At 40.6% G+C, this 22,930-nt stretch overlaps 1 protein-coding gene across 2 annotated transcripts in view; it reads left to right on the top strand.

Annotated features, from left to right (window-relative positions):
• RALA (RAS like proto-oncogene A) overlaps positions 1–22,376 on the top strand; it is an 86,866-nt gene extending 64,490 nt beyond the window's left edge. For both annotated transcript variants that reach the window (XM_043463541.1, XM_043463540.1), the window contains 4 exons: positions 10,511–10,663; positions 12,818–13,026; positions 16,786–16,960; positions 20,407–22,376. In XM_043463541.1, the coding sequence (XP_043319476.1) occupies positions 10,550–10,663; positions 12,818–13,026; positions 16,786–16,960; positions 20,407–20,529 (621 nt within the window). In that variant the 5' untranslated portion in view covers positions 10,511–10,549 and the 3' untranslated portion in view covers positions 20,530–22,376. The remainder of the gene's footprint in view (positions 1–10,510; positions 10,664–12,817; positions 13,027–16,785; positions 16,961–20,406) is intronic.
• Positions 22,377–22,930: the final 554 nt, after the last annotated feature.

Raw genomic sequence — 22,930 nt, 5'->3', positions numbered from 1 at the left:
TTAACCTTAGTTTTACAAACAAACTGAGATCGAAGGAAATAAAGTAATTTCAAGCCTTCCCATGAATTTGAGTCTGTGCTTTGATGTCTGACAACATGTCTGGCAAGTCAGATAAATAAATTTATTATGCAGACAAGGCAAATTGTTAAGTCATCTTAACCCTTAACAGAATGTAATTTTTTTTTAGTTCAGTCTTTGTTATAATTTTGTGTTCTTATGCAGTGCAGTTTGGATTGTTGGAAAATATTAAGTTATTACATTTCGGAAGTAAAACATTGCCTCAGGGACTTTCTGACTTTGTTGCTTCTTTTGAGCTGATCAAATACCTTAAAATAAAGTAGGACCTTCTAAGAGTTCAGGGTATCAGTTACTATTTACATTATGTTTCACTTGGATGTGCTTCCATTTTCTCTTTTTAATAATAACTAAGTAATAAGATTTTGTTTATAAATATTCAAAATATAGTAGCGTCTTTGCTATTTAAAAATTGTCAAAGATTGGGACCCCCAAAACATGAAACACAGAAAATTGATAAATTGGACTTCATCAAAATTAAAAGCTTCTTACTCTCCAGAAAACATATTAAGAAAATGTAAAGATAAGCCACAGACTGGGAGAAATACTTTCAAGATAATGTTTCTGGTAAAAGGTTTGATTCCAGAATATCCAAAGAACTCTTCTGAATCACTTAAAAAAAAAAAACCCAATTTTTAAAAATGGGCAAAAGATTTTAACTCCAAGGACATAAAATAGCAAGTAACCACACTGAAAGATGCCCAACATGATTAGTCATTAGGAAAGTGCAAATTAAAACCACAATGTAATTACTACTACACATCCAGTAGACCACTTAACATGAAAAGCCTGTGGCTGTGACTGTACCAGGATGGGGAGCAACTGGAAATCTCATACATTTACGTACCATACAGTTTAGCAATCCCACTCCTAAGTATTCCCAGCGAAATGAAAGCTTATAGGTATACAAAGACCGGTACACCTCTGTTTATAGCTTCTTTGTTCATAACATTTTAAAAATAGAAACTCCCTGAATAAATGTGAATTGATAAATTATGCTACTTGCAGACAATGGAATACTATCCAACAGTTTAAAAAAGGGGGGGGGGACACATCCTACCTATACGTGTAACAGTATGACTATATCTCAAAAGCCTTAGCTGGGTGGAAGAAACAGGCACAAAAGACTGTGTACAATATGATCCATTTATATATAACATTCTGGAAAATAGGAACTAAGATCAGTGGCTGCCATGGGATGGAGGGATCATAGGAAACTGACTGCGAAGAGGTAAGAGAAAACCTTCTGGGGTGATAGAAATGGCGTGTGTCTTAGATTGTGGTGGTGTTCCATGGCTGTATATGTTTATCAAAGCTCATAAAAGGGGCAGTGTTATTGTATGTAATCAGCTTGCCTTAAAAGAAAATGTTAAAGTCAGCTTTTAACATCAGAAATTATCTTCACAAATTTAAGGGCAAAGAAAGCTAGGAGATAGTTCAGATGACTCCTAAGTCAGGTCCTTTGTCTCTTGACTCAATGGTCAAAAATTTTTTCATTGTGACGTAATTTTTATATATTAGAAATTAAGTCTTTCTTATTAGAGTTTTGTCCCTTTACCAATATACAATATTCTTGTCCCAAGACCAGGATCTACTTTCATTTATCTTCATAAAGTCACCCTTTCTGTTACCTAAGTATTATTATTGTCTTCATGAATATCTTACAGCTTGTTCATTTTATTCTTAGTTATGTGTTCTTAAGAGTCTTGTTGTAAATTGAGCCTTCCATTATATATTCTAACTGCTTATTTGAAAAGAAATTTATTTTTCACATAATGTATTGATTATGTAACCATTTACCTTTGAAATTTCTCATTTGTAGTAATTTTTCAGTTGATTCTTTTGGCCTCACTATGAAAGCATCATTGGTATAAGCAGTGGACTTCGAGTTTTATCAGATATCATTCCAGATCATATAACCAATGACTTTTCTATTAGTATAAAGAATTAGATTAATTTTCTGAAATGTAAAGACATCTTTGTTTTTCTGGTTGAATCCCACCTGGTTACTTTTATTCTTTTAATGTGCTGGATTCTAACATTTTTTATTTAGAATTTTTGCATCATATTTGCATTATAGATCACCAGTCTGCTTTTCCTTTAGTCTCTCTTTGTTAGGAACTTCACATCAATGTTTAACTAGCTCTCAAAAAAGAATTTGGAGGCTTTCTGTATGCTCTGAAATATTAAATTGTATTAATAAGACATGTTCTTTAAATGGTTGGAAAAATACACCAGTGATACTATCTGTATCTGATCCTGTAATAAACCTGAATAGACTCAAATCCCTTTCAAATTAGAATTGTGTATCTTGCTTTCTTGGTCAAGTACTCAATTGTTTATTTTCTAGTAAATTTCTTTATTGAGCAGCTATTCTTAATGCAAATAGGGATTGTCATTTGTAAGTTGTCTGTATGAACCACTTTTCACTTGGAGGATGAGTCACTAATTTGGCCTCTACCTACTTACGCTTAGTAATGGTTTGTAATGATTTGCTCAGAACTGAACTTCCATGATCATAGCCTTTCGTGGGCTATTCAAATTGGAGGGGAAAGAGATGTTTCATTTAATCTCTTTTTAACAAAGAATCTCTCAGTAATAACTTCTACCATCTAATGGTTTTATTAAACTAAAGTCTAATGAGTGTCTCTATTTTGAAAGTCTTAAAAAGGTGGTAATGAACTCTGGAAATAAAAAGATCATTGGGCTTATTGTTTTTAGTGGACAAGGAGGATTGTTTAAGACCTTACTTGGTATAGTATTCCTTATTGGAGAACTAGGTTGATCACTTCTTAGAAATTTTCATAAAGTGAGACCTTAGCGTTTCTGTTGGAGATCTGTGGTCTGAAGCGCTGTGACCGACTTCCTACTGGTGTGGCAGGGTGAATCACGACCCAACCACAAGATACCCATGGTCCCCATAACCTTTGACTATTAACTCCTGTGGCAAAGAGTACAGGTGTGATGAAGTTAAGGGTTTGGGGATGATTTTCTGGATTATCCTTGGGGGCCTTAAATGTAATCACAAGTCTCCTCATCACGAGTCTGCCTGTAAGAGGGAGGCAGAGGAAGGTTTGACTGCACTGAAGGAGAAGGCTGCATGACCACAGAAGCAGAGGTGGTGGTGCTGCAGCCAGGAGCCAAGGAAAGCCAGTCCCTAGAAGTAGAAGCGGTAGAGAGCAGATTCCCCTCTGGAGGCTCCAGAAGGAACCTGCCCTACTGACACGTTGAATTTAGCCTCTGAAAATTCATTTTGGACTTCTGACAACAGGAAGTCTTAAGATGATAAATTTTGTGTTGTTTTCAGTTCACTTCCTCAGTTGTGTCAGACTCTTTGCGACCCCGTGGACCGCAGCATGCCAGGGGTGCTGGCTTCCCTGCCCATCACCAACTCCTGAAGCTTACTCAAACTCATGTCCATTGAGTCGGTGATGCCATCCAACTATCTCATCCTCTGTAATCCCCTTCTCCTCCTGCCTTCAATCTTTCCCAACATCAGGGTCTTCCAGTGAGTCAGTTCTTCATAGCAGGTGGCCAAAGTATTGGAGTTTCAGCTTCAACATCAGTCCTACCAATGAACACCCAGGACTGATCTCCTTTAGGATGGACTGGTTGGATCTCCTTGCAGTCCAAGGGACTCTCAAGAGTCTTCTCCAGCACCACAGTTCAAAAGCATCAATTCTTCAGTGCTCAGCTTTCTTTATAGTCCAACTCTCACATCCATACATGACTACTGGAAAAACCATAGCCCTGACTAGACAGACCTTTGTTGGCAAAATAATGTCTCTGCTTTTTAATATGCTGTCTCAGTTGGTCATAATCATAATTTTTCTTCCAAGGAGCAAGCATCTTAATTTCACGGCTGCAGTCACCATCTGCAGTGATTTTGGAGTCCAAAAGAACCCCCTATAAATGTGTGGTATTTGTTACAGTGACAGGAAACTTAATTCGGTATATGTGTATGTGCCCAATTGCTCAGTCCTGTCCAATTCTTTGCGACCCCATGACTGCAGCCCACCAGGCTCCTCTGTCCATGGAATTTCCCAGGCAAAAATACTAGAGTTGGTAGCCATCTCCTACTCCAGGGGATCTTCCCGACCCAGGGATCAAACCCACGTCTCTTGTGTCTTCTTCAGTGGCAGGTGGATTCTTCACCACCATGCTACCTGGAAGCCCCTTAAGACAATATGGATACCTGTTAACTAAACATAGGAGAGCAGGGACCTAGGCCTGTGGAATTCAGCTTCACATCCTCAGTCCCTAGAACTGTGCCTTATGTATTTTAATAAGGCAAGCACTGAGTATATTTGTTAATGGAGGATGGGAAGGAGAGAGGGAGGAAAAAAAATCATATAATTTATCATTTAACTCAACATTGTGAGCACAGTGTAGGTATCTAGCTTCTGGGTGAAGGAGAGAAATGCAGTATGGTTGAAAACTTGAAGGCCACCAGTAACCATAGATTCTACAGTATTGTTCTGGGACATCACTTTTTAAAAATAGAACTGCCGTCCGTTCAATCGTTCAGTAGTGTCTGACTCTTTGTGACCCCATGGACTGCAGCACGCCAGGCTTCCCTGTCCATCACCAGCTCCCAGAGCTGGCTCAGACTCATGTCATTCAAGCTGGTGATGCCATCTGACCAACTCGAACTGCCATATGATCCAGCAAGTCCACTTCTGGGTATTTCTCCAAACGAAATGAAAACACTTACTCAAAAGATATATGCACCCCCTCATTCATTGCAGCATTACTGACAGTAGCCAAGACATGGAAGCAACCTTAGCATCTATCAGCATATTAATGGTTGAAGAAAGTGTGGCATATATGTACAATGTAATATATTACTCAGCCGTCAAAAAAAAATGAAATGTTGCCATTTGTGACATGGATAGACCTTGAGGGCATTATGCTAATGAAATAAGTCAGAGAAAGATAAATACTATAGGATTTCATTTATATGTGAGATCTAAAAAAAACAAAACCAAGCTTGTAGATAACAGTGAACAGATTGGTGGTTGCCAGGATTGGGGTGAGGGAGCAAACAGTGAAGGGGATTAAAAGGTACACACTTGCAGTAAAAAAATAAGTCACGGGGATGAAATGTTACCCCAAAGGTGACAGGGAGGAGGCAGTTGTGTAATTAAAAAAATTTTTTTAACAGTAAGAGGTAGAAAATAATTGAGAAACCAAATCAAACAATTTGCAGTTCAGGGATCCCTAACTCTTTACTTGCAGAGGGAAAGCACAAATGCGTACACATACATGGAGAAGTCGTATTTCTCCATGAGAGGTCTAACTTCTCAAAGAAGTTAAAATTCAGGTTCAGTTCTCTAATTCCTAGTTTGTTTAATGTGCCAGGAAAGTAGTTAATAATACTTTTACCAAGTGGATGCAGGAAATAAGATTTACGTTATTAGTTTATTGTATGACTAATTTTAATTTTAAAAACAAGCCGTATGTTCACATTATACAGAAATCAAAATGATGGTTAGCCAAATGCCATTATCCCAAGTCTGTTCACCAGTGACTTAGTTTCCATCTTCACAGGCAACCCTGTGTTACCATTTTTTATATTCTTTCAGGTAGATAAACAAGTGAACTTCTAAATCCCCTTTTTCTCATCTTTTTATGCAGTTCATTGCTTACAAGGTGTATTGTTCTATATCTTATTTTTTTCACTTTACCAATATGTTTTGGCTCCCTCCATATCAGTGGGTAAAGAGCATCTGTTTTTCTGTGACTCAGTGGTAAACAGCTTGCCTGCCAATGAAGGAGACACAGGTTCAATCCCTGGGTCAGAAAGTTCCCCTGGAGGAGGAAATGGCAACCCACTCCAGTATTCTTGCCTGGGAAATCCCATGGACAGAGGAGCTGGCAAGCTGTAGTCCATGGGGTCACAGAAGAGTTGGCCACGACTTAGCAACTAAACAACAGCAACACAGACTTTTTCTGTGGTCACTAATTAGTTTGTGTTTCCAGTTTATGCTTCCACTGCAGAGAAGGAATGTGCCTTTTTGTCTGCCAGGAACGAACAAGCTTTTTCTGTAGATGAGGGGAAAGAAAAGGTTATTTAGACTTGCTGTCCACATACGTTCTCTGTTGCATGTTCTTCTTAGTTTTCTTTTGTTTACAGCCCTTTAAAAACATAAGCCATTCTTAGCCACAGACCATACAAAAAGTCGACCAAGGAGGCGATAGTTTACTGGTCCTTGCAAACATATTGATAGCAATCTGATGGGTAAAACAATTGAGTCCGCATCTAATCTTAGTTGTATTTCTTTTATAAGCAAGGTTGAACCTACTAGAGCCATTTGTATCTTATTGTTGATTTTATTTGTAGTAACTTTTTATATTGAGAAATTACCTCTTATCTTTGAAATGGATCACAAAATATTTGCCTCAGTTTATCTTTTCATTCTGCTTATAGAAGTTTTTGCCACAAAGAAATTGTTCTAAGTAGTAAAATTTATCAACGTTATGCTCAGTCATGTCCAACTCTTTGTGACCCCATGAATTGTAGCCTACCAGGCTCCTCCATTTGTGGGATTCTCCAGGCAAGAATACTGGAGTGGGTTGCCATTTCCTTCTCCAGGAGATCTTCCCAACCCATCGAACCCCGGTCACCCAGGGATCAAACCCCGGTCTCCCGCATTGCAGGCAGATGCTTTACCATCTGAGTCACCAGGGAAGCTCAAAGTTATGTTATGACTTGGGTTTTAGATAGTACTTTATGCCTTTCCCATTCTAAGATTATAAAACAAATTTTGTGAGTTTTTTTTTTTCTGGTGCTTTTGTGATTTCACTGTGTCATTTAAACCTCAGATACACTTAACAGTTTTGTTTTTTTTCCCCAGATAGCTCACCAGTTGTCCCATTACCATGTGAATTATCCTCTGTGCTTCCCTCCCCCACTGTCCACCTGAAGTGCCACCTTTATTACACGCTAAACTATAGTCTGTACTTGGATCTATTTCTGTATATCCTGATCAATGTTCCGTTGATCTTATCTAGACAGGCTTGCTTTTGAATTCCAACTGCCTCACTAAATTGCTCTGTGAATCATATTTCATTGAGCAAATACAGATGCAGTTAAATAAACAGCCAGACCTACCTGCAGCCTGTACGTCTTGCTTCACCACCACACCTGTTACAGAGGAGGCAGTGTCCCTGCTCTTGTGTGCCCAGGGTCCCTACTCCTCTGGTCTACAACTCATAGAGTCACTTTGCTCCTAGAGGTGCTGTCTCTTCTTCATCATTGGTTTCTGCCTCTTTTAGATGATTGTCATATAAACATCCCTTAAAAATATTTAAGAAGCAACCCACACTAAAATCTATGTTCATCTATGGCCCCGTTTCTCCATTAGTCTTCAAAGTTCGTCTCTTCACCTTTTGTTTTCTCCTCAACCCACCCCATTCAGGCTGTGGTTTCTATCTCAGTGATGAAATGACTCTTCCTAAGATCACTGACAGCCACCATCTGCCAAACTTAGTCATGGCCTGTGGGAGAGATTCCTGTGCTTTCAGCCCTTGCACCTCTTCCATTCATTCTCCACACACCAACCGTGGTAATCTTTTTAAAAATGGATGAAATTATGTCACAATCTTGCTTACACCCTCTCCAGAGTCTTCCCATTACAGTTACAATCAAACTCAAACACCTTTCCATGGTCTTCAAGGCTTTTTATGATTTAGTCTCTGCTCCCTCTCTGTTTCACCTCCCGTTTACGTTCCCTGATACTCACGGACGCCGTCCACTCTGGCCTTCGTCCGGCCCCTAGAATGGGGCAAACCCTCTGCTGTCTTGGGCCTCTGTACTTGTCTTTCCCTGTGTCTAGAGTGCTTTTCCCTCGGAGGTGGCTGGTTTCTTTATAAAATTCAGATCTCAGCTCAAATGCTGCCTCATCACAGGACTCACCCTTGGCCATCCTGATTAAAGTAGCCTGTCCCCAGTGTCTCTATCCCAGTGCCTCTGTGTTCTCCATTGCACTTAGCACCAGTGGAAGAGTCTTATTTCTATGTGTGTTGTCTTAGGTTCCAACATCTAGACCAGGGATTGGGACCTGAGTTGTGGAAAGCCAGGTTTTTTAATTGGGGCTGAGGAGTGTCTCCTTGGTGGGATCTTTTCCTGGATAGCCTCTTAAAAGTAGGGGATCTGCACCTCATAGTTACTGAGGAATGTTTGCACTTTGGGAAACTGTCTTTGGGAATCTGCATTTTTTAAGTCACAGTCTGAATTGTTAATTTTTCTGAAAGGGAAAATGTTTTAACCCAGTTGGTGTAACTGCTAACTAATTTTTTGCTTTAAAAGCATACATACTCAACTCTTAGAATATTAATTGATACGGTAACACCCTCAGCTCTTGTGATAGAACTGTTTTAAAAATAAAATGGTAGTTACGTAGCCATGAAGTGATTACAGCTGCCAGCAAGTAAAGATCACAAGAGTGAGAAGTAAGTCATTTCCTGCCTTTATTAGGAATGCCAGCAACAGCATGCTCCATAAGCTTTCTTAGATGAGGTGTCTTTTAGACTTCTGCTTATCTGAAGTACACTGTTAATTTTCACTGTTTCTGAGCAGTGGTAATCATTTTGTCCTTGGTGTCCAGGAAAAAGAGGGACTCAATCCTTGTTTATTGAGTTAAATTGAACTACTAGCCTTCAAATGTGGATTCCTTATCATATGCTTCACAGTTCGGGTTGCCTCTACTAAAAAATGTTTATGACATAAGAATAATAGGATCAAAAATTGCGTATATAGTGTGATCTCAGTTATGCTCACAAGTTGCAGCTTGTGAAAGGTATGCTGTGACTCTCAAATATGTCTCAACTTACTCCTATTGTTATATGGATAGCAAGATGTGGGATTTTTTTTTTTTTCCTTAAGACTTTTCTATATTGGGCAGATAGGCAAATGGGCATGATTTCTGGGGCGGCCTGAGCAACATCCAGCTCTTGGGTGCCCTGCACAACCAGTGTGTGGAGCACAAACCCAAAGCTGACTGTCCTCACCTGAACTTGTGATGGAATCTCTAGTAGCAGTAACTTCATTATACCAGTACCATCCAAAGCACTCCCCAGGTTAAGTCAGACTCCAACATTTATTTGTTCCTTTGACATACATGTACTGATGTTGCCAAGTCAAGTAAACCAGCAGACACAGCACCCATATTCAAGTTGCTTCCAGAATTTTAGGAAGAAGACCTATATTAGGAAGAACACACTTGAGCAGTTCCAGCTCGTTTAATGGTTATGAAGGAAAGGTATCATGTACCATGTGAGCACAGAGCAGGGGAGAGCCTAGTTTAGGTGGAGAGTTTCAGGTAAGCTGAAACCTCAAAACTGAGAGGAGTTAGCCAAGAATATGCCAAATGGGGGAAACGGCATGATAAAAGCCGGGAGGCAGAGAAGAGCACGTAAAGAATCAAGAGAGACCAGTGTGGGTCTGATGCAGCCAAACTGGGAGAGATGAATGAGCATGAGATGGAGAAGTGGGCAGCGTGAGGGGTGTTCCTGTGAGTTGCAGCTTGTGAAAGGTATGCTGTGACCGAAACAAGTCAGAGATGCTGAGAAGGTACCTCTAACCTCTAAAGAAGGAACCACCCCCTCCAACCTCTAAAACCAAAAATTCTTGCATGGGCCTCCACACAGACTTCATGTTTGCTCTGACCTTACCGCCTCTTTTTCTAAGGACTGGTACCATGACCAAAGGTAACTGGGTACCATTAGCGTGCATCACCATTCCAGCTAGCTCCTGGGGGAAACTGGTCTTTCCACACTGAGCACATAAATGTAGTAAACAAATGCGTGTTCTAAGGAAAGTGAGGGCATGCTAGATTCATGTATTTAAGTTAGGTTACCCATCCCATCGCAGTATATACAGATGTTCCAGTAACATGATCCTCGGGAGCTGGGGTGCACAGTGTTAGATTCTACTTATACTTCAACTTCCAGGTTGTCAGGATAAGGTTTCTTTTCTCTCTCTTTTTTTTTTTTTTGGTCAGTTGTTTCTTACTGAAGTTAGAAGAAACGTCTCTTTAATTATTGCCAACAGAGATTGATGTGGAAACAAAGTGATCGTTCAGCCTGCTTTGTAATCTGTGTGACCATACTCTCTTACAGCCAATACTCCATTACTGTCAGAGTGTGGTTGCCCTGGGAAGTTTTCGCTTTCGGTCAGCAAGCTCATTACTGAAAACTATTATAAGATAAATGCCCTTGAGTCATACACTTGTCTTATTGCCATGGTGTTTTCTGATAAGTGGTTCTTCCCACAAATGAGCATACTTCATTTGCCATCTGTTTAAAATCATAGCAGAATGGGAACTAGTAACTTGAAGCCTAAGGAACTAGTAACTTGAAGCCTGTCTCTTTCATACACTGGAATTCTGACAAAGAATGTATTGAGCATTACTTGTTCTTTCATTCTTTTTAGATTCTTCTTAATCCTTTGGTGAAAACTCTGTGACACGAGATGGCTGCGAATAAGCCCAAGGGTCAGAATTCTTTGGCCTTACACAAAGTCATCATGGTGGGCAGCGGTGGTGTGGGCAAGTCTGCGCTGACTCTGCAGTTCATGTATGATGAGGTAAGTGCCGGTGGCATCATGGATGTCAGAGTTGGGGCTTGCACAGAGTATTTCTCTAGCTTAGTTTTGGTTGTGGTTTGGATGGATTCCTTGAGTCTTTGAAAGCTACTGATCATTTTTTTCCTGGTTTTAAATTCAGAGTCAACATTTGTATACGGCTTGATTTACAAAGTTGAGAGTTCAAGGTCCTTAAAAACGTTATGCTTTTAAAAAACAGAACAAAAGTGAGAACAGTACCTATCTCTGAGCAATATGTGACTTTTTTTATTTTTAGTGTCTTAATAGTGAGACCCACCTTGATTTAATAGAACTGGTAGATATAGTACCTGATTGAGACTTGAGGTTAACATATATAAGGTATCCTTTAATAACTCAATGAAAAAAATCATTTATTATATATTTGGCCTGGTACTACACTCACCACTAAGCAGGTGAAGGCTGTGTCCCTGAAATAAAATAACTTAACAGGTTACAGATTTGTGTGCATGTATTTGTATTAGACTTTATGGCCCCAGAGTTAAGGTCTCAGCCTATATACAGCAATGTATTTTTTCCATAGAGCATTGTTATTAAGGCTAAATGATTTGAGTTGCTAATCAAATTTAAGCATTTTTCCTCAATTCTTCTTCCTCCCAAATAGAAGTTAGGATTTATGGTTACTCTTTCTTACCTGGTTCTCACAACAGTCTTGTGTGGTAGGTAGTGGTATGCTCGTTTTACAGATGAGAAAACAGAAGTTACCCAACCTGCCCACGCAGAGTGACCTCTGATGAGTAACTCAGTGTTAAACCTGGTCTTCTGAGAAAAATATCCTGCAGATTTTTATCACCCAGTGTCTCTTTTCATTGCCTGCTCATCAGCATTTCTTCCATACACAGAGAACTTTAAAAAAATTTTTTATTAAGTGTAGTTGGTTTACAATATTGTATTAATTTCTTCTCACACAGAACTCTTAAATCCTGAAGTTGTCCTGCTTATGATAAACAATTTGGAGGGGGAAAATTGAAATGGTATTTTAAATGGAATTGCTAATTTATCTGTTCAGTTCTGTTCTTCATACTAGTCACCTGAATAGCTGCTTTTCTTTAAATTAATCCTTGAATCAGTCGCCTTCTTGATAGTAAGGCAGTCAAAAGTAAGAATGTTCGTATGTCTGATGTTTGATGAATGATTAAGCTTTCATTTAATATTCATAATATTATCAGATATAATAACTGAATATATCCATTAAATATTCATAAATGTTTATAAATACTTGACATTTGTGAAATAATAGCCTGTAATTATGGTAGAATGTTCTATATCTTTTACAGTTACAAATACACTGTGTTTGGTTTCTCAGTAAATACTTGTTGAGTGTCTCCATGTACCAGACACTCTTCGAGGCTTTGAGGAGACATTGATGAATAGACTGGTCAAGGTCCCTGCCCCCAGGGGTTAAATTCTAGTATGGGGATTTAGACATTGAGCAAATAAATAAGAAAATATCAGATAAGTATTTATAGGAACTAATTAAAAGCTCACAAAAGTATGTGTATATATATACACACACACACCAACAATGATACTCTGATCAAAACTATCAAAGTGAGATATAGAGAATAAAAGTTAGAAGTACAATTGTAAAGTGGTTTAATTATGCTATTTTTAAAAGTGGGAAGACAGGGGAGAAATCTCAGAGTTCAAGATTTGACATTCTAAGTCACTTTTTTGCCTCGGTTCATTTTGGAGAAAGAAAAGATTTAACCATGCTTTCAATCCTTACCTAAATATTGACTTTGAAGTCATTTTCTACAATTCTGACATGAAAATTTATATTTGGAGTCACAAAAAAGGATTTAAGAACATTTGATAAAATACCTATGTAATAGTTTTTGCAGATATAGTGTTTTAAGGAAGAGAAGAGTCATGGTTTTCAAGCTTTCAATCGCCTAGAGCTGTTCAACCTCCACTTTTTGTAAAAGAAAAGACCTCTGAATTGTCTATGATGGAAATTTAAACGAATGTAGCTTTTACCACTAGGGAAAATTTAATGAAGGCTACCTGTGGCCTCTCGGTACTATTCTGGCACCTTCGTGGAATCTGTATTTCAAAATAAGGAACTTTGAAAAGTAAAGGTGATTTAGAAATGGAAATGCTTTCCCTCATTCCCAGTTTGTGGAGGACTACGAGCCGACCAAGGCCGACAGCTATCGGAAGAAGGTGGTGCTGGACGGGGAGGAAGTGCAGATTGACATCCTGGATACAGCCGGGCAGGAGGACTACGCGGCCATCAGGGACAACTACTTCCGCAGCGGCGAGGGCTTCCTCTGTGTCTTCTCCATTACAGAAATGGAGTCCTTTGCAGCCACAGCCGACTTCAGGTACGTCAGGGAGTCGTGTCGCGACACTGCCAACAGCTGCCTCCTCAGCAGCGAGTGGGCGGCTGGAGGCTCTTGACCTGGCTGCCCTTCCCTCCCGCTGTGCTGAGTCCCTCTCTGACCTCAGCGTGGCTGTCCTCCGTGCGCTTGCGCTCACACGTGCAGGGCGCCGGCCCTCACCTCCCGGCCCCTCACCTCCCGGCCCCCCACCTCCAGGCCCCCCACCTCCCGGCCCCCCACCTCCCGGCCCCCCACCTCCAGGCCCCCCACCTCCCGGCCCCCCACCTCCCGGCCCCTCACCTCCCGCCCCCCACCTCCGGCCCCTCACCTCCGCCGGCTCTGCCAGCGCCAGCTGCAGCACAGCCGGAGTGTGACAGCCCGCGCACGCAGAGTCTCCCTGTGTGTTCCTGAAGTGTTTCCCTTTGGAGTACAGTACCGCTGCTGCCGTGAAAGCAGATGCCTGGATCACATCACGGCTCTCTGACCCAGATTTTGAGTCTGTGTTAGTCACGCGTGTCTCAGCGCCTGTGTCGTGCCCAGCAGGCATGTCGCCATCCTCCTCAAACACACACTGAACTTTTAGTGGAAATAATACCACCATAGATACACACACTGTCTTGTTGTACAATCTTTTTAATATCTTATTTACTGTTTGTTTAATCGAAATCCGTCCTCCACTTGATTTGGGACAGGGGATTGGGGAAGTGATAAAGGGGAGAGGTGTTCTCTCTATACATAAGAAAAATACAGCATAAATAAGTTCTTGAGTAGTGTCATAAATACAGCATGCACAAAAACAAATATTCTTTATGTATTTTTATTTACATACACATGATCTGCTTTGGTGTTGGGGGGCAGGTGCAAAAGAAGCATATAATATATCCTCTGTTTTCAACATTCACACAGCCGAGTTGAATAAGGAGTGAAACCCAGTGTCAGTTAGTGATAAAGAAGATATGGACAGTGACTGTTACAGGGGATCCAGGAGATGAGAGGAGTTGGAGGCCTTCAAGAGATAGATAACCTTGAAGGATAACAAAGATTTCCAAAGATGAGGAAAGACGTCATCCCTAGTGTTTGGGCAGGAAACTGAACCAGTGCTTACACAAAGCATTCCTCTTCATGTATAGATGAAAGTCCCAAGAACTCAAAAGATTCTAAGAGAAGCTTCTTTGCAGAAAAGCATGTCACTGAGAAACTTAGGAAATGTAAATTTATTTGTAAAATTAAGTTTGCTTGTTTCTGTAAGGAAGAAGTTTTTGTCCATGATAAAGTGCAAAGAGTGGCAGATTCTGGTAACTTGTAACCCTGGGAGACATATTGAAAGTTACCAGTCAGTGCTTATTCATTCTTTGAAAAAATATTTGAGTGCTTATTCTGTAGCAGATTCTGTTCTAAGTAATGGAATACATTTTGTCACCATAGTCACCAAAGCCAGAGTGGTATCTCAAGGGAATGAGGTATTTTTACGCCAAGAGAAAAAGTCTTGGGCTGTTGCTATTACAGAAAATAAATGAATCATTCATTACCCTCTTGTCCTACCTCCAATGTGTTGCCCTTCCCATAAATAAAAAATGTTCCTGGTAACTGACCAGGAGTAGGAAAGCCATTTTTGAGGTGGTCTGAATGGTAATAGAAGAGTAGGCGCTCCACATGATCTGACCTGCAAAGTATAGAGCAATGTCAGCTCCTCTTTTTAATTTTTTTTATTGTAGTTGATTTTTAAAAATCTTTTATTGAAGTATAGTTGATTTACAATGACATGTTAATTTCAGCTATACAGCAGAGTGATTCAGTTTTACATACCTAATTATTTTTTTATATTTTCCATTATGGTTTATCATAGGATATTGAATGTAGTTCTCTGTGCTATACAGTGGGACCTGGTTGTATATCCATTTTATATGTAATAGTTTACATCTGCTAATCCCAAACTCCCCCAACCCATTCCTCCTTGGCAACCCTAAGCCTCTCTTCTGTGTCTAAGTCTTTTTCCATAGATAGGTTCATTTATGTCATATTTTAGATTCCACACATAGGTGATATCATATGGTATTTCTCTTTCTGACTTGGTTCACGTGGTATGATCATCTCTAGTTGCATCCATGTTGCTGCAAATGGCATTATTTCATTCTTTCTTATGGCTGAGTAGTATTCCATTTTATCGGCACCATATCTTCTTTATGCATTCACTCATCTGTTGATGGACATTTAGGCCATTTCTGTGTCTTTGCTATTGCGACTAGTGCTGCTAAGAACACGGGGGCACATGTATCTTTTTGAATTAGAGTTTTATCTGGATATATGTCTAGGAGTGGGGTTGCTGGATCATGTGGTAATTCTTAGTTTTCTGAGGACCTTCCATACTGTTTTCCACAATGACTGCACAAAGTTACATTCCCACCAACAGTGTGGGAGGACTCCTGTTTCTCCATACCCTCTCCAGCATTTGCTATTTGTAGACTTTTTAATAATGGCCATTCTGACTGGTGTGAGGTGGTACATCAATATAGTTTTGATTTGCATTTCTCTAATAATTGTCAGCTCCTAAATGTAGCCTTCGTGGGCCTCCTATCACGAAGGCAGAGTCCACTGTTTCCTCATCGGTGATTGTGATACACTTTGCACAGCCCCAGTAGCACACTCACCACACTCTGACACTGAGATTGATTTCTGTTTGCTGTGTGTTTTTCCTGACAAGGTAAAAACACTTGGAAGCAGAACCCATTTCTTACCCATTTCAGTATCCCTAATATCCACATTTGGCACAGTTGCCCACATATAACTTAGAGCACTTATAAGTGTTCAATAGAAATGTTAGAAAACCCTGTTGCCTTTTGTGGTTCTCACTTTCCTCAAAATAAAAATGAGGCTTGACCAGTTTGTAAAGGTGCTTTTCTATTCTAAAATTTTATAATTGTCTCTCAAACTCCAAAGGGAGCATCATTTTAAGCAAAAATGCTGGTAATGATTACAGTCATCACAAAGGTCACTGATCACCCTAACAAATTTAATGATAATGGAAAAGTTTAAAATATTGTGAGAATTACCAAAATGTGACACAGAGACACAGAGTGAGCAAATGCTGTTGGAAAAGTGGCCCTGGTGGACTGGCTTGACACAGGGGGATGCAAACCTTCAGTCTGTTAAAAAAGAGAAAGCAGTATCTGCAAAGCACAGTAAAGCTAATTGCAGTATAACAAGGTATACTTGTATCAGTAGTACTTCATAAATTGTGATAAATTGTGTTGACAACAGGGGAAACTGGGTGTGGGGACATACAGGAACTCTGTCCTATCTTCACACCTTCTCTAAATCTGAAATCATTCTAATGTAAAGAGTTTGTTTTGAAAAAGCCTTTAGAGGGACTTTCCTGACAGTCCAGTAGTTAAGACTCTGCACTTCCACTGCAGGGGGTACGGGTTCAATCCCTGGTTGGGGAACCAAGATCCCACATGCCACGCAGTCTGGCCAAAACGTAAAAAAGGTTTTAAAAACAAGGCATTTAGAATGAAGTTGCATTTGATACTTTCACTTCATGCCTCTACTGCCATATTTGTACTCTTCTTTGGTGTATTTTTCCTCCATCAACGAAGTGAATGTGAAGCTCAAATGATTGAGGGTAGATAAAGGAAGGCGTGCTGCTGGTTTCCTCCCATGTAATAAATGAGCTCATTGTTCAGAAGCATAAATAAATGTCTGCATGTGTTATTTGTTATTTTAACACACAGAGATATTTCTTGCTCATTTCCTCTTACCCAGGGAGCAGATTTTAAGAGTAAAAGAAGATGAGAACGTTCCATTTCTGCTCGTTGGAAACAAATCAGATTTGGAAGATAAAAGGCAGGTTTCCGTAGAAGAGGCGAAAACCAGAGCCGACCAGTGGAACGTTAACTATGTGGAAACATCTGCCAAGACGCGGGCCAATGTTGACAAGGTAAAAGGGGACCCTCCTCACCACGACATCATGTTGAAATAGGTTGATTTGCTTAACTCGGCTCCATCTGGGTCTAGAGAGTCTGTTGAGACTTTCAGAGAGAGATTTAATACACGTTGATGTTTATCAGCCCTGAATTCTCAAGTACACCGTGTTAGGACTTTCTTGACTTCACCTTGTCCTTAGGTTCCCAAGGGGCATAAAAACACGAGACAACCACAGCCAGATGTACTTTTTTTTAAAGCACTGGCCAGATTCCTGACCTGAATCCCCCCTCTTTTTTTTTTCCTTTTCTTTTCCTGATTGGCTGGAGAATCTCTGAGCTGACACCTGCCCGTCAGTTCTCCCAAGTGAAGGTGGCTCCCAAGATGAAGGATCCCCGAGGGAGAGGGTTTTGGAATCTCTGTCACCCCAGCTGCACTCCCCACTCTCCACCTCTGATCTCCACCCCCTCGCCCCCCTCTCCACCCAGGGGAAAGAGAACTCCTCTGCCCTCTCCCCTCATCTTTGCACTTTGTGCAGATTGGCCCTTCCTGGAGACCAGGTGAGGAACACCTTGGAGCCTTCCCGGGTGCCGTTCATCCATCCCCCGACACCACTGTCCGTGTTCAGGAAGCCTGCTGGTGGGGCTGGAGCAGCTCTGGGTGGGAGCCCTTCCAGGGAGGCCTTTTCAGTCCCCGAGTATCCCAGCCCTACAAGTGCCTCACAAAAACTAACATGCAGAAGGATTGCCTACAAAGCCTGATAAACTTAGGTTCCTGGGTCTTCTCCAGAGACTTGGATTCGTTTGCTCTGGGGTGGGTCCTAAGAATTTGCAGATCTAGTTAGCTCCTGGGTGTGCAGGTGGGGTGGTGGACCGCACTTGAAGTAACGCTGCCCTAGGTGTCCGCAGGTGTTGGTGAACTGCTCTGCTGTGTCTGTAGATCCATAACCCTGGTCCAGAAATCCTGATGTTAAAATCTTAGAGGTTCTTTCTGCCTATTTACTGTAGGTGTGAAGACACTGTCATTTTAAGCTCACTTTTTTTTTTCCAGTCACAAGGTCAGATTCCTCTAAGTCCAGGATATTGTTACAACATGCTAGAAGAGTTCTACTCAGTAAACCAGTTTCTGCTAGTTAGAACAAATATTTTTTAATATACTAATGAAATATTGTTTAAGATTCAGTGTGTATGTGGTTTTGAAAGGCACCACAGAACAGTATCTTAGGATATATATACTTTGTTTCCTCCTGTTTAATATCTCCAGCAGATGGTAGAACACACACTAAAACCTGTTTGAACTAAGGGGAGTGGGGAGGAGAGGTGAGCAGTAGTGTCCAGCTCTGAGGCTTGCAGCAGTCCTGTGGTGTCACCTGCTGGCATCAGAGGCCCCGGGAAAGTACAGTCATGTACCTTGTCAGAGTTATCACAGGAGGGTGAGAAAAAGACCAGCAACCCAATGGGAAAGCAGTCAAAAAATATAGACACCCTTGTAGAAAGAAGTACAAATTGCTTTTAAAGTTTAAAAGCGGCTTAGTCTAACTTATAATAGGAAGCACAATTTAAAAACAGGACTTTTTTTTACCTGTTACATTGGGGAATAAAGCAACTAGACTGATGATAATACTGTTGACAGGAGTATGGGGAGGAGGGGAAGGGAATGCTCATATGTTTGTGGAAGGGCAATTTGGTGATTATCAAAATTATGGCCCCACTAATTCAAGTTCTAAAATTTATATAAAGTCATACATCCATGCATAAGTATGTTCAGCAGTAATCACTGAAGCATTATCTGTAGAAACAAAAGATTTGACATATCCAAGTGCCCAATAACAGACTATTTTAAAGGCTGGTGCATCCATATATGGAGAAGGCAATGGCACCCCACTCCAGTATTCTTGCCTGGAAATCCCATGGACGGAGGATCCTGGTAGGCTGTGTGGTCTATGGGGTTGCTAAGAGTCGGACATGACTGAGCAACTTCACTTTCCTGCATTGGAGAAGGAAATGGCAACCCACTCCAGTGTTCTTGCCTGGAGAATCCCAGGGACGGGGGAGCCTGGTGGGCTGCCGTCTATGGGGTCACACAGAGCCGGACATGACTGAAGCGACTTAGCAGCAGCAGCAGCAGCATCCATATGATGGAATATTGTACAGCCATTAAAAAGAAATGAAGATAACTTCCCTGGTGGTACAGTTGATAAGAATCTGCCTCCCAGTGTAGGGGACCCAGGTTCAACCCTAGACCATGAAGATCTCACTATGCCGCGGAGCAGGTAAGCCTGTGCGCTACAACTGCTGAAGCCCACACACCTGGAGCCTGTGCCCTGCAACAAGAGAAGCCACTGCAATGAGAAAAGCCTGTGCACCGCAACTAAGAGTAGTCCCCACTCACCACAACTAGAGAAAACTTCGAGCAGCAGTGAAGACCCAGCAGGCCAAAAATAAGTATTTTTTAAAAATGAAGGTAGAGCCGAATGTGCTGATCTTGAGCATTAGGAAATGAAATACAGAACAGTAGCAGTAACTGTAGTTTGCTGCCGTCTGTGTTTGAAGCACATCATGCACACAGGCACACATGTATGTGTGTCTCGGGGATATGCAAGAATCTAGTACCTGTGGCTGCCACCAGGTAGATGCATTTTTCACAAGCACCTCAGTGGCTGCAGAAAAGTAACGTGCAGCAACTCTTCAGCCACAGTGTGAGTCCACATCCTTCAGGCCCAACTCATTGTGCCCTCAGACGCGTCCCTGGAGAATCCCATGGACAGAGGAGCCTGGTGGGCTACAGTCCAAAGAGTTGCACAGAGTCGGACACAACTGAAGCAACTTAGCACACATGCACGCACAGACATTTGTTAGTGATATTGAACTTTTGAATTATTACACTAAGAGCTTTTAAATTATTATGCTAATATCTCCCATTATTTGCCAATTTCTAGACAGACAAAAATTGATAAATCCTAAAATACTGTGCAACAAGCAGTTATCTTCTAGTGCCTGGTATCAAAATACTAAAGGAAGTAGTCATTTTCCACAGCTGTTTTTAAAAATGGGGCTGAAGAAAGGTTAATAAATGAAAATTTTATTAAATCACTTTAAAATAGTAATTGATAAAATATATTTGCTAATTATTAATTACTCAAATGTAATCCACTGGGTTACATCTTCGGAGCTATCACTTGCGGTGCTTTTTTATTTTTATCTTGAAAATTCAGATGGAAGATTAGGTTATATTATGTAAGCAGATTTTACCCGAAAGTGTAGTTCAGAAAATCTTCCTGTTTTCCCATTTTTTTAATGTACTTGGAAGAAGCAGACTTTAGTTATATGCTTTCCTGTCTTTGTATTCCCCAAATAAGAGCTCTTTAATATTCATGTATTACTCCCAATGTTTACTGCTGTAATTCAGAGATGTACCAGGAACATATTATCTACTTGCTTTATTCTGTTTTCTTCTCTGTAGGTATTTTTTGATTTAATGAGGGAAATTCGGGCCAGAAAGATGGAAGACAGCAAAGAAAAGAATGGAAAAAAGAAGAGGAAAAGTTTAGCCAAGAGAATCAGAGAAAGATGCTGCATTTTATAATCAGAGCCCAAACTCCTTTCTTATCTTGACCATACTAATAAATATAATTTATAAGCTTTGCCATTGAAGGCTCAATTGACTGAAATTACTTTAACATTTTGGAAATTGTTATGTATCTCTAAAAGCATGAATTGGAACTGCACTGAAAGTCAAATTCACTTAAAAAGAAATTAATGTGGCTTCACCAAGAAGCAAAGTTCAACTTATTTCATAATTGCCTACATTTATCACGGTCCTGAATGTAGCGTGGGCGCTTGTGTTTTGCCGGCAGTCTTTCTTGAACTGTTCGAGAGGTGAGAATGGGGGTGGGCAGTGGGAGGAAAGGCCACTTCCTCTGGTTTATTATAAAGCTTAAATTTTATAACCATTTTAAAATGTCTTGGTCTTCTACTGCCTTGAAAAAAAAAAATGACAATTGTGAACATGATAGTTAAACTGTACCACTTTTTTTTAACCATTGTTATGCAAAATATAGAAGAAAAAGTGACTGGCATGATTGTTGCATATAGTTCAATTGAGAGTAATTCATCTGTGAACCTGCATTAATTACCTGGTGATTAACTTAGAAAAGTGGTGTAAACTTGTACATGGAAATTTTTTAATATGCCTTAATTTAGAAACTGAAAGATACCTGGTTACATCATTCTGGGTTGTATCCTCATGGTGCCGTGGGCCCACTGCCCACGTGTCCTGGTGAGAGAATACATGTCGGGATGGAGGACAACTTTTGTATAGAAGATGCTCAAGAAATAACTGCTAGAGTCTGTCCAAATGTAAAATGTGTGCCATACTCTGGTTCTTGAAAATGAAGTTCCAGAGCCCCTTGATTGCTTTTAATTAACTGTAAGGTAGTTTAAAAATGAAGGACCAGCATATACTTGTAAGATAATTTTAGACTATGAGGATTCAGTATGTCTCAGTGAACCCTTATTCTTGAAGATGCTGATCCCTGGAAATCCTTTTATGCAAGTGGTGAGCATGTGTTAAGATTTTGATCTCTTTGGAGCAGGGCATAGGAAAAGTGTCCACGGTGCTAATGCGTTTTGCACTAGACCACTTTGGGAAAGTAGTTGTGCTTGCCATCTGTTAACTTCTAAATTTGTATTCCTGAGGTTGCAGTTTGGCTGTGCGGGAGTTACTAGGAGTGTTTGTAGTCTGTGTTCATAATGAAGAACACTGTAGTTACATTTTCCTAAAGTTAACATCGAACAGCCAAACCTGAGGATAGTGCAGAAAACATGTTTGCCACCAAACAGTAGGCTGTGTCCCCGTTGTACGGCATGCCCACTGAAGGGACATAATTTCAATGGGAAATATACCACTATCAGATTTTTCTTTTCTTTGGAATGGGACTAAGGCAGTTGTTTCAATAAAGTTTTACTTTCTTTATGCTCAGTCTTAATTTCAGCAAGTCAAAGATGTGTTCAGGCATTCCAGGTAACAGATGTGTACGTAAAGCTAACACAAATAGGCTACTTAGGAACTGAACTCTTTAGATACTACATCCAGCTTGTCATGTTAAATATGTGTCCTTAAAGGGTTTGAGATGTACATCTTTCATTTCGTATTTTCCATAGGCTATGCCGTGTGCAGAATTAAAGCTCCCCATGTAAGCGCAGCCCCGCGGGCCCAGCAATCTCCACGTGTACTTGTTGCTGTCTCATTTAACCAGGGGTCCTGACCACTAACGTTGTGACTGTGCTTTGAGACCTTTCCTCTCCTGGGTACTGAGGTGCTATGAAGCCAAATGACAAAGACGCATCACATGTCTTAGGCTGATGCCACTACCCGACTGGTTTATTTGCAATTTGAGCCATTTAAAGACCAATAAACTTTCTTTTTTTAAATGTTTGTGGTGTTACTTGATGTTTACAATGGAACATGTAAAATTCAACCTGGGCATCCTCACCAGAGACTTGAAAACACCTCAGTCTTTTGAGCTTTCAGTTTAGGGACTTCTGTGTGAGAAGAATCCTCTGCCAGCTGTCCTCGGTCTCAGGACCATCATTACTCAGGTTTAAGCAAGGCTCAGAAATGGCAGAGCCCCAGCTGCACAGTTGCGTGGAAGGCACTCTTCTGCTGTCACCAGAGTCCTCCATTGTACTTTACTTTTCGAATACTACTCGACTCCTGAGTGGGTAGGTGGCAGCTTTATATTCATTTTATAAATCAGACTGATCCCCAGAGACAATTCCTTTTCCAAATTGTGGCAGGAGGAATCCCCCCTCCCCCTGCCATCTCATCATACTTCAGGCTTTCACTCACATTTGATGTCTGTCTGGAAAACAGTGGCCTACTAGCCGTCACACAGCCCCTGGGCTAGAAATGATCTGGCCCAACATTGAACACAACCCTTCAAAATCCAATTCACTTCAATTTCTTAATTCATAAGCAGTGAGCA

This window comes from Cervus canadensis, chromosome 3 (assembly GCF_019320065.1).
Source record: "Cervus canadensis isolate Bull #8, Minnesota chromosome 3, ASM1932006v1, whole genome shotgun sequence".
NCBI lineage: Eukaryota > Metazoa > Chordata > Mammalia > Artiodactyla > Cervidae > Cervus > Cervus canadensis.
Note: the sequence above shows the minus strand (reverse complement) of the source record. Positions and strands in the feature narration are given on the sequence as shown.